At 36.0% G+C, this 17,128-nt stretch overlaps 1 protein-coding gene across 4 annotated transcripts in view; it reads right to left on the bottom strand.

Moving 5' to 3' along the window:
- Nucleotides 1–17,128, bottom strand: part of PLXDC2 (plexin domain containing 2) — a 416,967-nt gene that overhangs the window by 100,506 nt on the left and 299,333 nt on the right. For all 4 annotated transcript variants that reach the window (XM_082449772.1, XM_082449774.1, XM_082449773.1 and 1 more), the window contains 2 exons: nt 12,306–12,401; nt 12,019–12,100 (listed from right to left, as the gene is read on the bottom strand). In XM_082449772.1, coding sequence (XP_082305898.1) covers nt 12,019–12,100; nt 12,306–12,401 — 178 coding nt within the window. The remainder of the gene's footprint in view (nt 1–12,018; nt 12,101–12,305; nt 12,402–17,128) is intronic.

Below are 17,128 nucleotides of genomic sequence, written 5' to 3'. Positions count from 1 at the left end.
TGTGTTTGGGGTCTCCTTTTCACAGGCTGCAGGTTTGTAGTTCCCGTTGTTTTTGGTGTCTGCCCCCAGTGGGTAAGGTTGGTTGAAAGGGTTGTGTAGGCTTCCTGGTGGAGGGGACTGGTGCCTGTGTTCTGGTGGATGAGGCTGGATCTTGTCTTTCTGGTGGGCAGGACCACGTCTTGTAGTGTGTTTGGGGGTGTCTGTGACCTTATTATGATTTTAGGCAGCCTCTCTGCTAATGGATGGGGTTGTGTTCCTGTCATGCTAGTTGTTTGTCATAGGGTGTCCAGCACTGTAGCTTGCTGGTTGTTGAGTGGAGCTGGGTCTTAGCGTTGAGATGGAGATCCCTGGGAGAGCTTTCGCTGTTTGATATTACATGGAGCCGGGAGATCTCTGGTGGACCAATGTCCTGAACTTGGCTCTCCCACCTCAGAGTCTCAGGCCTGACACCCGGCGGGAGCACCAAGACCCTGTCAGCCACATGGCTCAGAAGAAACGGGAGAAAAAAAACAGAAAAAAAGAAAAAATAAAGTAAAATAAAATAAAGTTATTAAAATAAAAAATTTAAAAAATTATTAAAAATAAAAAAGTAATAAAAAAAGAAAGAAAGAAAGAAGAGAGCAACAAAACCTAAAGACAAATCCACCAACGATAACAAGCGCTAAAAACTATATAAAAAAAAAAAGAAAAAAAAAACAGACAGACAGAACCTTAGGACAAATGGTAAATGCAAAGCTATACAGACAAAATCACACAAAGAAGCATACACATACACACTCACAAAAAGAGAAAAAGGAAAAAAAAATATATATATATATATATAAAAAAGGAAGAGAGCAACCAAATCAATAAACAAATCTACCAATGAAAATAAGCTGTAAATACTAAACTAAGATAAACATAAAACCAGAAACACATTAGATTCAGAAAGCAAACCCCAAGTCTACAGTTGCTCCCAAATTCCACAGCCTCAATTTTGGCATGATTCGTTGTCTATTCAGGTATTCCACAGATGCAGGGTACATCAAGTTGATTGTGGAGATTTAATCCACTGCTTCTGAGGCTGCTGGGAGAGATTTGGCTTTCTCTTCTTTGTTTGCACAGCTCCCGGGGTTCAGCTTTGGATCTGGCCCTGCCTCTGCGTGTAGGTCGCCTGAGGGCATCTGTTCTTCGCCCAGACAGGACGGGGTTAAAGGAGCAGCTGATTCGGGGGCTCTAGCTCACTCAGGCTGGGGGGAGGGAGGGGTAGGATGCGGGGCGAGCCTGCGGCGGCAGAGGCCACCATGACGTTGCAAGAGCTTGAGGCGGGCCGTGTGTTCTCCCGGGGAAGTTGTCCCTGGATCATGGGACCCTGGCAGTGGTGGGCTGCACAGGCTCCTGGGAGGGGAGGTGTGGATAGTGACCTGTGCTTGCACACAGGCCTCTTGGTGGCTGCAGCAGCAGCCTTAGCGTCTCATGCCCGTCTCTGGTGTCCGCGCTGATAGCCGTGGCTCACACCCATCTCTGGAGCTCGTTTAGGCGGCGCTCTGAATCCCCTCTCCTCAAGCACCCCCAAAACAATGGTCTCTTGCCTCTTAGGCAGTTCCAGGCTTTTCCCCAGACTCCCTTCCAGCTAGCTGTGGCGCACTAGCCCACTTCAGGCTGTGTTCACACCCCCAAATTTTTATTTTAAATCCTGGCTCCACTGCTTCCTAGTGTTGGGACCTTGGCTAAGCTTCTCAACCTTCCTAATTCTCATTTACTTAATCTGTGAAACAGGGATCTTAACACTTACCTCTTAATGTGATTGCAAAGATTGAATGAGATAATAGAATTAAAAGACTTTAGTGGAAGTAAAGGCTTTCCTGTGATGCCTGGCACATGGTAAGTATAGAATAAAAGGTAGGTACTATAATTATGTTAAGCACCTCCAAAGGTGAGGCATGCTTACCCTTAAAACAACCCCCTTGTCCTTTCTTTCAAAGCACATGCAATTTAGCAGCAGTAGCAGCAGCAGGAAATCTGGGCAAGGATAAAATAAACTTGTGTGCTAGCAGAGTGCAGAGGAGAGAGAGATTAATTTTGATCAGAGCAAAGGTCAATACAGAGGTCTTCTCTAGTGGTCGAAAGACATTATTTTAGGAATATAAAATCTGTGTATTTTTAGGAGAGTCTATCATTAGAAATTAATGCAGACAAGATCATGATACATGGAGAGAATAGCACCCCCTTGACTATGAATTGTCATTGAAGGGAAAATTCTAGAGCTGGGAGAAAGAAAAAGTTGCCCTCTAGGAAGGAGAAAAAGATGAGCATCACTAATCCAGAATCAGCCAACCCATTTTATAATGATCCAGAAAAGGAAAATTTGAATGCTAGTCTTTGTTCAACCAATAAATCATTTTTATGTTGAAATATCTTCTTTGTTTTCCCTAATAAAGTATACTAGCTTGGTCAGATTGCCCTACAATCATATAAAAAGATACATCTCTAGAATAACACTATTTAGATGTTCTTAGAGCTAAAGAAACAACAGGATTGTTGCATGCATTGTTGAATTACTGCATTTCCTGAACTTTTCCATGAATGACAAAATTCCTACGATAAAATTTCCCTCAAAACTCTGGGTAGGGTAAGATTGTATCTCTGACTCAAAACTTGAGAGAGAATAAATTCTTTAGCATTTAGAACATTTCATAAAAATCTTTAGTAGTATGTTCATACCAAGACATATGAAACAATCATATTTCAGCTTTTCTCAGAGACAGATTTTAGCAGAAAGCAAAAAATCAGAAACTATCCCAATGACATTTTAATCATTTTCTTATGTTAAGTGTTGAAAGAGCTGGCTTGAGTAGTAATATATTGAATTTTGAATGTTTTTCTATATCTTGACATTAGATTTCCAGCAAAACAAATAATTAAACCAAACTACTGTCATTAAATGTTTTCTTCTTACCGCAATATCAGAATTTTCATTATAAGACTGTTAATCTGAGGTTCACCTCCTACTCAATAGTCATGTCAATTTCTTTTAAAGGGAAGCCAACTGTGAACTTTGGTTTTTGCTTTTAAATTTTGATTTCCTTGTCTTTTAAGGATCATATTTTTTCCATAATAATTTAGCACCTACTGTTTTTAAATTGAGAAATTCAATTTCATTCTTGGACAATTAAATTTTAATTATTTCTAGGGGAACTCATTAGTGCATTAGTACAAGCCAGCTAAGGGAATGGAATATGTAATTTAGCACTAAAATGCTCCATTTTTGCTACTCCATATATGTTAGCTAGATTGCATTTGTTGAAGTTTAGTTTTCTAAATTACAACCAAATAAAATGCAGCCACCACAGTTGGTTAACACCTAAGCAAAATTTTAAAATCACTTGGATGATCTTGAAAAAGCAGCTATAAACAGATGTAATGCTAAATAATTCTACAGCTCTTATCTCTAGTTTGCCAAATGGTGCTCAGATGGAATGCAAACACAGCATTCACTGACTGGAAAATCAAAGATGACTTTAAAGATGCCTTGATATTTCAGGGGGGGGCCTTGGTTACCAGGAGGCTTGGCTCGAGCACCTACCTGTTGCTTTAGAGTTTGGAAAAAAGAAAGCTGGTTTCCATTCTGTATTCATAGCTGTCCGGAGAGACTGGCAGATGGCCAGTGGCAAAAAGGAGACAGAGACCAAAATGCAAAATAGACGATAGATAGATCGATAGACAGATATACATAGATAAAAATAACACAGTTCAGTACCTTTTTTTTTTTTTCAAAAAAAGTAAAGAATTACATGCATTTTATATCCAAAAGGCTAATAAATCTAATGCCGTCTCTTCAGGGGAAAGAAACGTGGCCCATACATTCAGCATTGATAATTTTCTGTTCCTGAAAGGTTCTTTAATTTTAGAATTTTCTGAAAGAGTATCCAAATTTTCCTAATACACTTTAACATATATTTCCTCTCATTTAGGAATATATATATGTTTATTGATTGATTCAGTGTAGGTAATATGTACATATGGTAAAAATTCAAACTCTATAAAAGGGAATCTGATGAAATGATATTCTCTCTTTATGTCAATTTCCAATTCATGGCAGTTTCCCCAAAGGTGAAATTAGCTGCTACTAGTATCTTATATATCTTTTCAAAAGTATTCTCTATATTGGAATATACTTCAAAATGCTTTTACGTAATATATAAAATAGCATCACACCTCATTATACTATTATAATTAATTCACACACAAAAATTCATACATTTGTTAAAGCTGGGCTTGGAATGCTCAGAAGGAAATAAAAATAGACTTTAATTCTGTATTCTTAAAAGACAAATGTGTTTACGCTATATTTCAGGACAAGCTAATTAAGAGAAATACTAAGATTCTTTATTTAAATTTGAAGGATTATAAAGGGCCTAGCACTAAAATAAGTTCCAAATTCAATTCACCACTTATAAGCATTGCATGTCAAAAACAATTAACTTGGCTGTATGATATTTCTAGAAGCACCTCAGCTCCTTTAGAACAGTGAATTTCTACTGTGGTAGCAGTATTTTAATAAAAATTCAGAAATCAAAGATGTTCCAACAAATTTAACTAGCTAACAATGTTCCAACATCATCTGATTTATTTATTTTATATGCTATACTTATCCAAAAATTTCTTGCTTTCTTTTATCATGATCTATTTAATTAACTCCTGATAGATTTTAACAACAAATATTTTTACCTTCAGAACTTTTTTTTTTGTAGTATTTCTCTATTCCAAATTAAGAATAAATGTTTCCACACAATTTTGGCCTAAGCACTGCAGGCTTACAGGACTTTCAGCCCACACGTTGCAAGAGCAGCAGTTCCACTGTGCCCGCCTCAGATTACCCCGGGATCCCCTGAGGAGGTTTGTTAAAAAGTTAAATCCCTGGGTTCCACTCTGGACCTACTGAATATGAATCCCTTGGAGGGTTTCAGAGACATCTGCATTTTAACAAGCTTCAGTAGCAATTCTTCACTGTACTAATATGTGAGAACTACCGAACTTATGGCCACTCAGATGTAAAGAACATAAGAAGCAAATATATCATGATGGCATATGGATTTCACATTTTAGCATATACAGTCAAAGAGCTTTATTGATTTGTCCAAGATTAGTCAGTTAATCGTTGGCTGTGCCACTAGGCATTCAGACATCCAGTCGAATCTACCTCAGACAACAAAACATGGCCTCCTCTCTACTTTCAATTTTGGGGAATTTTGATTCCTTTTGAATAACTCAGGAATGCTTCTTCCATTCTGGGCCCCTCTTGAACCTTGGCTGGCTAGTACTCCCTGACACAGGAAGTCCAGGTGGTCACCAGTTTCAGATCTATGGGCAATTTACCAATGTTGCTGAGTGTATATAATTAAAGTCTAACGTCTCCTTGATGCCTTCAATCAGAAATGACAGCAATTGTCTTCTTCCTGTCTATCATGACTAGGCAGAGTGATAACAAAGCATTCCAATTAATTTTTCTTCAATTAAATAATTTTGTTGGATCTGATAATTCAGCAAGGACATATTTTCTACCAAAGACAAAAGTAGATTTTGTTAGTTATGAATAGCTTCATATTTTGTATTTAAACCTGACATTCAATTTATATACTGAAAACAGTTAACATTTTCAGCAATCAAAATATTACTAATCAGTAATTCTGTTAAGCAGATGGAGGTGATTTCAACTTGATAGTCAGCATGCTGGAACATAGATCAATAAAAGTTTATTTAAAATTCTTAGAGCTTGTTGAGTTCTAAATGTCCATCTGAAATTAGGTGCTTTTCCAAGCAGAACTTTATTTTACCCCAATCCACTGAAATAAGCCTAAGGTTATAATTAATTTTGGATCAGGGCTCCTAGATTTCTCAAATGGCTTCTATTTGATTATTAGATCTGGACTCCACACCTTATCACTAAAGCTAACAAGTTTCCTTATGTGAAAGAATCATATAAATGTATAATTTACAAGTAGCTTCAAATGTGAATTTATTAGACCATATATGGCTTGTCACTCAACAATTGTAGGTTCCGGATCCTCTCCTTCAATCTTAAAATCTTGGACTAAATTAAGACTTACTGTTAAATCAGACCAACTTTATATGGCTTTGTATGGCCTTCTCAGGATTTCAGTGGAGTTGCACCTTACTTCAGGGCTAGATATTAAGGTGGGTAAGTAGGTCAAAATCATACTCAGTCAAAATATGCTTGGAATTCCCTTAGCACAGCCCTCTCAGAAGCCTGATACTCTGTCCCTTAATAAAACCAGTTCTTCCTCCAATGTCAGAATGGACTGTGGGGTGTGGGGTTTTTGTTGATGAAGTTGTTGTCTTGCTTTCCAGACCACGTGATATGAAAAATACCCACTGTTTCTTTAAATACTAGAGTCACACTCAATGCTGCAAATGTTCCCATGTTAAGGGGTATAGAGGATCAAGACCAAAGGAGATAGATATATTCCAGTCACTTGGGTGCTGTTTTTCAGAAGCATAAGATTACTGATTGGGAAAAGGTTGGATCAGCTGCACTACTTAAATTTGTTCTCTCCAACTCTCTTTTTTCTCCCAAACTTAGGTAGTTTAATTTCTGTAGGCTAAATGAGAATATAATAATATAAGCACATTCTCTTTTAAAAATTAGTTGTGCCTTTATATCCTTAATTAATTTAGGTTGATAATACATTTCATATTGTTAATGAATTATTAGCCAATATTTCTGACTTTATGTATTTTCAAAAATTTTGAAATATATTGCATGTGATACTTTCTTTCTATTTCTCTTCTTGCTACTGCAAAGAAATCCAATTCATTCAGTGGCAAATAACAGGCAGTGCCAGAGGATGCTCAGGGAGATGCAATAGAAATAACAGGTTGAAAAAAATAAGAGAGCAGTTGTTCAGAAACATCTCTCCCTCATCTCATATTTTTTCTTAAGTAAATATGTTATAGTACTCTTCTATAGATCCATGTCTTTACCATTAGTAGAGGTCTGCCTATTCTATTTATTCTTTTGATGGGTGGAATCATACACTATATTTATTCCCAAATTTTTACCAGTACCAGTCTTATGACTTTGATTGGAACTAGGTAAATATATGGTGGAAAACTCTTTTAAAATGAGGCACCAAGAGACTGACTCCCCAGTGTTCAACATGCTTAATGACAATGTTGACATCATTTAATGTCAACATCAGGCATCAGCTTAATTCTTTCTATAGCCGTTTGGTTGGCACTGACAAAGTCAATGGAGGGTAACAGCCAAAGTGAGCAATTAGAATTCTCAGGAAAGTGGAAATTTCTGGCCTCAATTATTGGATGGTTCAGTCCAAGCTGTCTGTGTTGGAGCCCTGTGTTAGGTCAGGCGTGGTGTTGGGTGCTTACTAAAATGAGTAAGACTAAGACTGTGTTTCTACCCTTGAAATAATTTATGTTCTTTTATGTCCCCTTTGTTGATTCCTCCTTTTGTCTTCAACTCCATGTGGCAAAATTCAAATCATAGGAAAGAGTACGTGATGAAAAGCAATACTCATTCTCCTGCCTGTCCCTGTTCACAGTCGTTTCCCTAGAGACAAATATTGTTATCAGTCTCTTATGTATCTCTTCTGAGGTATCCTCTGTCTACAGAAACATACATGTATACAAATACTTTAAAATAATTTTATGTAATGGAAAACTAGCATCATACCTCATTATGCCATGCCATAGGCTGCTTCCTGGGATCTCTTCTATTTTCAATTTACACTTTCTCCACAGCTGATCTCATTCAGTCCACTGAATTTAAACACTATCTATATGATAATGACTCTCCAATCTGAACTTCTGGCCATAACCTTTTCCTGGAATATGTGGCTCATATATCCCCACCTATACAGCATTTCCACTTGGAGGTCTGATAGGCATCTCAAACTGAACTAGTCCCCAATGAAACTCTTTATTTCTTCCCACCCTAGTCTCTTTTTCATATGTCATCTTACCTATCTCAAAAAACAAGTGCCAGCATCCACCAAATTGCCCAAACAAAAATTTAAGAAGAAGTATCCTGGATTCATATAGTTCCCTTTTCCTTTACTTCTAATCCACTAAGTAATCTGTCTCGCTTTGAAATGCTCTTTGCTTTCACTTTGGTGTAGCTGGTTCCCAGTTGTTCAGATCTAAGTTTAACCGTCACTTTTCTCAAGAAGCCTTTCCTGGCCACTCAGATCAGAGCAACTACTGGCTCTCCAAACTCAACAGATCATTCATTATCAACAGTCTTCTTTGTTTAATTATCAATTCATTTATTTTCCAGCTTAATATGCTCAACTCAGCTCCATGAGAACTCTGGCTTTGGTTAATGCCTGGTTATTGTTCTAACTACTTCAGCGCTTAGACTAGTGCTTGCTGTTCAGATAAATGTGGAAAGTATTCAATAAATTTTTAAGTAAATGAATGAGTGAATGAATGTTTTAAGAGCCACAGTATATTTTCAATTAAAAAATAAACTTTTGGAGGGTGATGGCTGATGAAACCAAGGTCTCTTCAAAAAGACAAGGTTGTCTAGCATGAAACCAACAAGTAAACTCCTGTTATTCCTATTGATTTTGCTATATTTTCCCTTATAATGTTCGATTTATTTCTTTTGCCATAGCACTCACCACTGCTAACTTTATTTCCTGCATATATCTATTTGCTTAAACCCTATCTCCCCATACTAAACATGTAAGCTCTATGAGGGAAGTGATTTTTCTCTTTCTTTCACCACTGAATTCACAATCCAGGATAGTAACTTGAACACAGAGATACTAAAAAAATTTTGTTGAATGATTGAAGATAAAAGGTGTAGTTGAAAGTGGTTGATTCAGGTCCTCTCAGCTTTCAGTGAAGAAACAAAAGCACTCTTACCTAGAAGTAATGGCCACCTGTCCCAAGGAAACATTTTTGATCATGGATCTCATTACATGTTCCTATAACTCAAATTCCTTTAGACCTTGGATAAGCCATTACAAATATTTTGCCTTAGTTTTGGCTCGCTGAAAACTGGGAATTAAAGGAAATAAACAAACCAATTAAAATTATCTTATCTTTCTAGAGGAAGCCCAACTTGAGAATTCAATAATCACCACCAACTGATTATCACTCAGGGATAAGAAAGCACAAAGGAGAAGGTAAGAAGGATGGAAGAAAACAATCTGAGAGGCAATTTTTGCGCTGCTTAGGATAAGACGTCTCTTGTTTTATTGAATTTGTCAATAAAAGCTCTAAAGTCTGGGGAAATGCTTCTGGGCAGCAAAAGCAAAGTTTTGATGCTCATAGGCCTAAGGAGAAATTAATAAAATGCAGTGGGGAAATTAAGTTGAACAAAAGTGCAACGAGCCATAGTTAAACCAATTAATTAAGCAGGTTTTGATATGTATATAACTGGGTTGCTGAAGAATTAAAAATAAATCCAAGTTTTTAAACCAGTGTTTGGTATGCAACAAAACACCAAATGGTAACAGGCAGAAAATTCGAAGTTTTTCTTAATAGTGTTCTCTGATAAATTCTGTCCTCATTCATATGCATCACCACCTTTCTTTCTTCCATTAATCTTAAAAAAAAACCAACCTATGCTTTCAGTAATATACAAAAGTTTTGTGCTTTGCTTGATTCTCTTCTACATGCTTTTTACACCAAGTTCAAAACCATGCAATTTTCTTGCACCCACAATTATAGAAATATTTATTTTTTTCAGTAGTATGTCTACTGTTTTTCAGGAAGCAGCTAAGATTAAGTTGCTTAGTGCACCTGCAGCCTGGTGGGTGTGAGGCATCAAAAAGGCAGGCCAGGAAGCACACAGATCGAGTTTCAATTCCAAACTTATCCCTTAAGAGCTCTGAAACCCTGCACAAATAACTGAAGCCTCAGTTTCCTCCTCTATAAAAATGTTATGTGAATTAAATGTATTTGAAAACTCCTGGAACAATGTCTGGCAGAGAAAACTCTCAACAAAATGGGAGCATTGACAGTATAAAGCAGTTTGCAACTTGTGGATGTATTTCGATTGTCAAAATTGCTTGTTTGGAACTTTAAACATATATTTCCACCAAAAATATTTTTAAAAAATAATGAAATGGTTAGTGGAAGGTAGGTTTCTAGACTAGTGTCCCAAACCTTCATTTATAATGACATTGTTTCAGTCGAGATTGTCTGAATAGTACTCTAGCTGGGGTAGCTAACTCGTCCTGGTTTTCCCTCAACTTTCCTGGTATCAGCTCTGAAAGTCCCTCATCCTGGGAGACCCTTCATTCCCAGACAAATCAAATCATGATTCCTTCCTTTGGAAACTAGCCATCATTCATTCACTCGTTCATTTTTCTGCAGTATCAGGTACATTCTTAGGCTGTGGGGATGTAAGGACAATTCACCTTTAATAAACCCAGAGCCTAGCAGAGGAGACAGAAAAGTGACAAATGTCCGTAAGCCTCGAGCTAAATGCTAATGATGGAGGTTGGCGCTGGATGCCGAGAACCACAGGGGTTGGGCGCCTCACACAGACTCATGGTTTAGGGTACGTTCTCACAGGAGATGACCACTGAACTGGAACTTCAATTAGATACGTACCCCAAACCAGGACCTTTTACTTAATTCTTTTGGGTGTTTTTCATGTCTCAGATCAGTGTTACTAAAATATACCTATTAAAATGCCATCTCTTTAGATTCATTTTGGTCATTATCTGAACAGATTTTGACTAACTTCTGATATGCATGTAATTTGTGACATGTCAGCAGTATTTGAATATAAATGACTACAAATCCTTAATTTTATAGCAGTTCTTCCCACTCTGGAGATATAGCCAAGTTAAAAATCTACTTTTAAGAATGGTGATCGCCTGCTTGCTTTTTCATTATTTGAAAGTCGTTGCACAAAGGAAATTATTGGAACAACATGTTAAATTGAAAATAAAACAGCAGTTATAGTAAATAATATTGCTCTATCTGAAATATTGTAGTGGTTGTCCCAAAGTTAGCAAGTCACACATGCTTCCCATAGCTTGTTATCAAGGAATTGGCATTCTATTCTTTATACTTCAATAACTTTTAAAGTAGTCCTGAACATGTCCCTATCTTTACAGCAAAGGCTGCAGCAAGATGATAAGACACCGGCTTCTTATATAACAGAGAGCTCTGCTGGAACGTGCACAAACTTGAAGACTCAGTTCTCCTGGAGGAAGAAGCAGATTTTTCATAGACTCTGCAGGTGAGAGGGGACTTATTCCCGGACAGGCTGAAAGCTCCATGGTGGGCAGGGACCACATCTATATTAATCACTGCTGCTCTCCCAGCGCTTGGGACATAACTGCTGCACAAAATGGTTGAGTAAATAAAACACATTTAAATGTCTTCACTCTGCATTTCCAACAAATGAGGATTCAGTCTCCAAAAAACTCTAAGGACTGAAAAATCCTCTTTGCCATTCATGAAAATCAGTAAACCTCTCTGACACAACCAAGGGATTCAGCTTAAGTTTCAAAGTCAGTTATTTACAACCCAGGCCCAAACCGCACGTTCTATTTATGTAGAGTCCAGTTAATGTCACTGTATTCCTCAGCCTCAGACCACACCTCTAATCTTGGTTAGTAACCTTTGAGATATTTATAGGAATTTGCTAAGACTGTTAATGTGATTATGCATAAACCATCCTTGTTATTGTGAAGGTATGTCGTACCATGATTTCTGAAGAATATGGACCAACAGCAGCAATTTATAGATTCATCAATCACAATCATCATCTATCTTAAGCCCCATAGCAATTATAAATATATGTCAGATAATTATCTTATGGACTACAAAGGTTCATGGTCACTTTGAGCAATCAAAGGAAAATACTACCATTCCCATGTCTGAGCATTTTTTGCATTTTGGTGTTTTGTTTAACACATGTACATTTGTTCATGCATATCCAGTCAACACACCTGAAACATTCAAAATTCAATGGAAGAGTAGAACAAGTCTTCATAAAGTTTTAAAATATTTTGCATTACTGTCCTTTACCTTTGAAGTTTACTACACCAACTGCAGTTGAAGCCAATCTGAGAGGATACACAGGGGCCACAACCATTAAACTGGAGACATGCTAGGAAACAGGAGAGAATGGATGCATCAAGACTAATTGGCAGCATGGAGAGAGAGAGAGAGAAAAAAAAGACTACTCTCCCAAAATTAACATCACCGCGCATCCCCATATACACGCAGGATCAAAAGACCCATGCATAAAAAGATCAGATCATCCAAATTGCAAATCATTTTTCCCACCTAGCTATGTTTACATGTTAACTTACTAGGCAATGGGGTCATCTCCACAGCTGAAATATTGGTGATTTTTGACATTTGTAGTTCTACTCGGTGGTATTCATAAATTGTTCTTCTTCGAACATCTGTAAAAACAAAAAACAGCATGGAGAATAGAAAAAAAATCCACTTTCAACATTTCTTCACTTATAAAACAACTGCATTTTAATAATGAATGTAGAATTATAAGTGTTTCACCTGATGGGGTTTTAAAATAAAAATTTAAAATAATCAAACCCTATAAAAAGGTTGATTATCAAAATCTGAAACTCTTGTACCCAGCAGCCTTTTCATCAAGGAAGCTGAAAATGTTGATTAGGGTCTCAAATTTCTCACTTCTTTAGCAGGGCTCAAACCCATTGTCATTCAGAGTATACTTAAGACATTTTGTTGATAGATTTATAAATTTTCAAAGATTTTGACATATGAAATCAAGAAGGTAAGATGACCCCACTTCTCTGAAGCTAAAACTAAAGTGAGTCCTTTAGGAATGGTAGCAACTAAAAATTTTTCAGTCTAAGTAAAGCTGGTTTAGCTAGAATAAGAGTCTGATTGCTTTAAAGGTTTAGAATAAGTTTCTTTAATAAACTTGAAGACAGAAATTAAATCATTAAAAAATCAGTATTGCTATTAAGTGTACAGTGTCATATCCAAGGAAGGTTAATAATTAGCACTTATATTGCATGCAGGAATTTATAATAATTCATCAGCAAATCCAGTGGTGTTCCTGAGGAATAGGTTAGATGGAGACTTTGACAAGAAATTTAATAAGTAAAAATCAGATAAATACAAGCAAACGTATTTTATAACAAAAAAAGACGTTGATGATATATACTTAAAATCTACTTTTAAAAAAAGACTTGAGCCTTATACTATATTAGCTTGCTTGAGTTAGGTAAATGTAAATGGAAAATTGATATTATTGGTATTTTACCTAGCTCTTGAAATGCTTATAACGACAGGAATGCATTTCCTGAATACTATTATATCTACCAGGAATTATTTGGGAAGCTATAATTATTTTTTAAATATCATAGTATCCAATTTGAGGAAGTCATATGTCATAGTGGTTAATAATGCATGCATTTGAAAAGTCTGGTTCAAGTCCCAGGCTTGCTACTTGGTATCTGCATGAACTTTGGCTCTTTTGTTAGCCTTTCTGTGCTTCAGTTTCCTTGCCTATAAAATAGAGATAATAGTACCTATATCACAGATCTGTTTTGAGAATTAAGATGAGATAGTAAATGAAAGTTGCTTAGAATAATCCCTTTCACACTGTAAGTTCAATAAATGTCAGATATAATTTTTGTCTAACATCAATATGGCAACCATAGATCATATTGGTTATGTACTGATCTAATTTCTATAGATCTAGGCCCTGAAATCAGGCTTCTAGGAATTTGTTTCCCCTCTTATATTAGGGAAGGTTAAATTTTGGTTAAAGTCAATAGACCAACAGTGATCTTCTCTAGGACATAGAACAGGAGTGTGGTGCCCAGAAGACAGCAAGCTCTCTTTTAGTAACAGTGTTCAGGAAATGTAGATACCTACACATCCAGGAGGAAAGTCAAACATTTACTCACAACCTACACATATTTCTGTTTCTCTCCACTCATATTCTTTCACCCATTTCTGATTGTTCACAATGAAATTCTACTGCAGAAGAGGAAGAGGGGTAGTGGTCCAAAATGAACTCTTTGGAGGCAAGGAATGCTTCTAGAATGCTAGGAATGCTACACCGAATATATCTTCAGGTTTCTCAGATTGGGAAACACTGATTAAAAATGTTAATCCAATTCACATCTTTTTGGTATAAGCGAAAGATGCATATATAATTTTCAAAGTGCAAACTTTATTCAACATTAGAGAAATTTCATATTTAGTAAGGTTTCTTGAGGTACATGAATAACGTCTTTTCTTTTTCCTTTTTCTTTTTTTTAACTTTTAAGGCTTTTGAAACGATTACTCAGTTTCTGCCTTTGCCTAAAGAGGACACGTGCTTTCCTATGCATTTTGCTAAACAATTTAGTTTTTGGAAATAAATAAATAATATAGACTTGTCATGAGATCACTGTGATGGAGGGTTTCTGAGTCTTCTTCATACTAAAGTTCGCACAGTATCATATTAGTAGGTGCTTAAAATACCAGTTTTCTTTTAACTTCATACTACACTTTGAGAAGTTCAAACTACGGACATGACTGTGAAGCCTCTGGGAGTTTAATTATTGATCATGCAAATGGGGTAAAGGGAAGGAGTGACATTTTTGCCATGCTAGTTCTATCACCTGCTCAGATAACTCCAACTATTGGGAGGAGATGAATTTAATAAAACCAAAATTAATGAGAACGTGTTTTGTTTGATGACCTGCCAATTAATGACAGCTTCCAAATGGTCATTTCTGTTGTGTATCATACATCTCCCTGTCAAAAACAAGTAATTAGGAATGTATTTACTGGTAGCTCCTGCCAATACTAGAAGCTTTCATTTGATTCCAGAAATGTATTTAGCTCATGTGTCTTCTTTAGAAAGTTAGCCAAAATAATAGTGAACCAAACATTCAGTACCTTAGCTGTGGTGATACAGCTTCAACTGTTTTATTACATCTTTACAAAACCAAGATCAACTATAATACCCATTAGGGGCTTTTAAAATTTTTTTAAAAATGAAATGAAATAAATCTCTGAGCAGCTAATACATAGAGAATAAAATTCAGTAATCAAAATCTTAAGGTGATATGATTCAAAGTGTAACTATTGAATTGCATGTTTTTAGACATTTTAAGCAATATCAGCAGGAGGGACAGAGTGATTGTATGGAAACACCAGGAATCCTCTCCAATCAATATCCACTCTAGCGCAAATGAAAACAGTTTAATGAGTACCCTGTGGCATGATTAGCCATGATCTAGTTTACTTGTCTGTCTTGAAAATTAACATTCACACAGAGAATGTATGAGTAATTTCCTCAATTGTCTGATTCTTTATACAAATATTTTAATATTTTGTCTGGATTGTCAAGTAAATGATTAGCTAACATGTCCTTATTTATGTGTTGTCAATGCTTAATGACTGGTCCCAAATGATTATTTCTTATTTTCTTTACTAGTTCCCACTGAGCCCAGCACATAGCACCATTTACTGAGAGTACTCTTGAATGTAAATAGCATGTATTGCACAACTACAAGTTCATTCCCAGCATAAAGATTCAGGAAAAAAGAGACTCTTGAGAGAAAAAGTGCACTATTATAGAAGTTATAAGCTTCCCACACGAAAATGCAATGCATTACCAGAATTAGCCAGTTGGAGTTGTGAAATAAAGCATCTACAAATAGAAGATGCTTTTGCCTCAAACATTTAAAAATTCTTGGGACTTCTCTGGCGGTCCAGTTGTTAAGACTCCGCGCTTCCACTGCAGGGGGCACAGGTTCGATCCCTGGTCAGGTAACTAAGATCCTGCCTGCCGTGTAGTGTGGCCAAAAAAAAAAAAAAAAAAAAAATTCTCCCTATAGTCCTATTAAAAAATAATATAATTCAGCATTGGATAAGGCAACATAAAACTTAGGTGACCATGAGGTGCTAATCTGAACCTCTCAGATTTTCCTCTCATTATTCTTTTGTATTCATAGAAATTCTAAAAAAAATTCTCAAATATGTCAAAATTAATCAGTGATTTATAATATCCAGAAAATTCTTAAATTTTTGCTTCTTTTGAAAAATCAAGATCAATCAAATAGGGTATGTTAGAAATGTATGTATTAAAGCAATAAAATATCACTTTGCATAATGCTATCTATCTTGGAAGAGTTTTGTGAGAGGATACTTTATGGGGAAAATGTCATGATTTCTATTTCTTCTTCCTTTTGTTGAGCCTCGAGTGAGCTAGTGTGTACTTGACAACAGAAGCACCTAATGAAGCTGTGTGGTAAAGAGAAGCAATTTTATCTTCTGTAAAATGAATAAGTTTGAAGTGTTTTCCATTTTGAGGAAAGACAAGGTAAGATGACACAATTTCCTGAAGGATTTGTAGATCGATCTGTCCTTAAATGAATGAAAAGACCCTGATAACTTTGAAAATAACAGGTGAGGCTCAGTTCTTCTGAAAGAGCTTTAATTGGGGTGTATAAAATGTTAAGAAAAAAAAAGTCATGTTTTTCCAAGACTATTTGTTTCTTCCATAGTTTGTCAACATGTTCTTTTATTTTAGTTGCTAAGTAATTCTAATGGATGTGTCCTACCACTGAGTACAAAATTACAATTTTTTTATGGGCAAAATCAATTAAAGTGAAATGCTTAAATTTGAAAATGTATCACTGAATAATATCTAAAATTCTAAGGCCTTTCAAAAGGCAAAGAAGAAGTAAAAAGTAGGTTAATGTAAATATTATACTTGAAATTTAATGTTCTATTTAAACATGTGTATATGGTCCACTGTCACTCTGTTCAGTATGGTGACCATTAGTCATACATAACTCTTAAAATTAAAATTAATTGAATCCAATTAAAAATTCAATTCCCCAGTTTCACTAGCCACATTTTAAGTGCATAGTAGTCACATGTAGCTAGTAAGTCCGTACTGGACATTTCAGATTTAAAACATTTCATCAGCACAGAAATTTCTATTGGACAGTACTGGTCTATACCACTATTTTTTTGAGAATTAAAGCTTAAGACATTTTGCGTAATAAAAGTGCATCTCTGTTTCTGTTTGTTAAAGTTATTTTTTTTTTTTTTCAGTCTGTGAACATAATTTTGATCAAGTTCTTTGAGAAATTGCTGCCTGGTCTGTAAGCACATAAAGAGACCATGTATGGCA

The sequence above is a fragment of the Balaenoptera physalus genome (assembly GCF_965194825.1).
Source record: "Balaenoptera physalus genome assembly, chromosome: 2".
Classification (NCBI taxonomy): Eukaryota; Metazoa; Chordata; class Mammalia; order Artiodactyla; family Balaenopteridae; genus Balaenoptera; species Balaenoptera physalus.
This window is presented reverse-complemented; position numbering and strand designations above follow the sequence as displayed.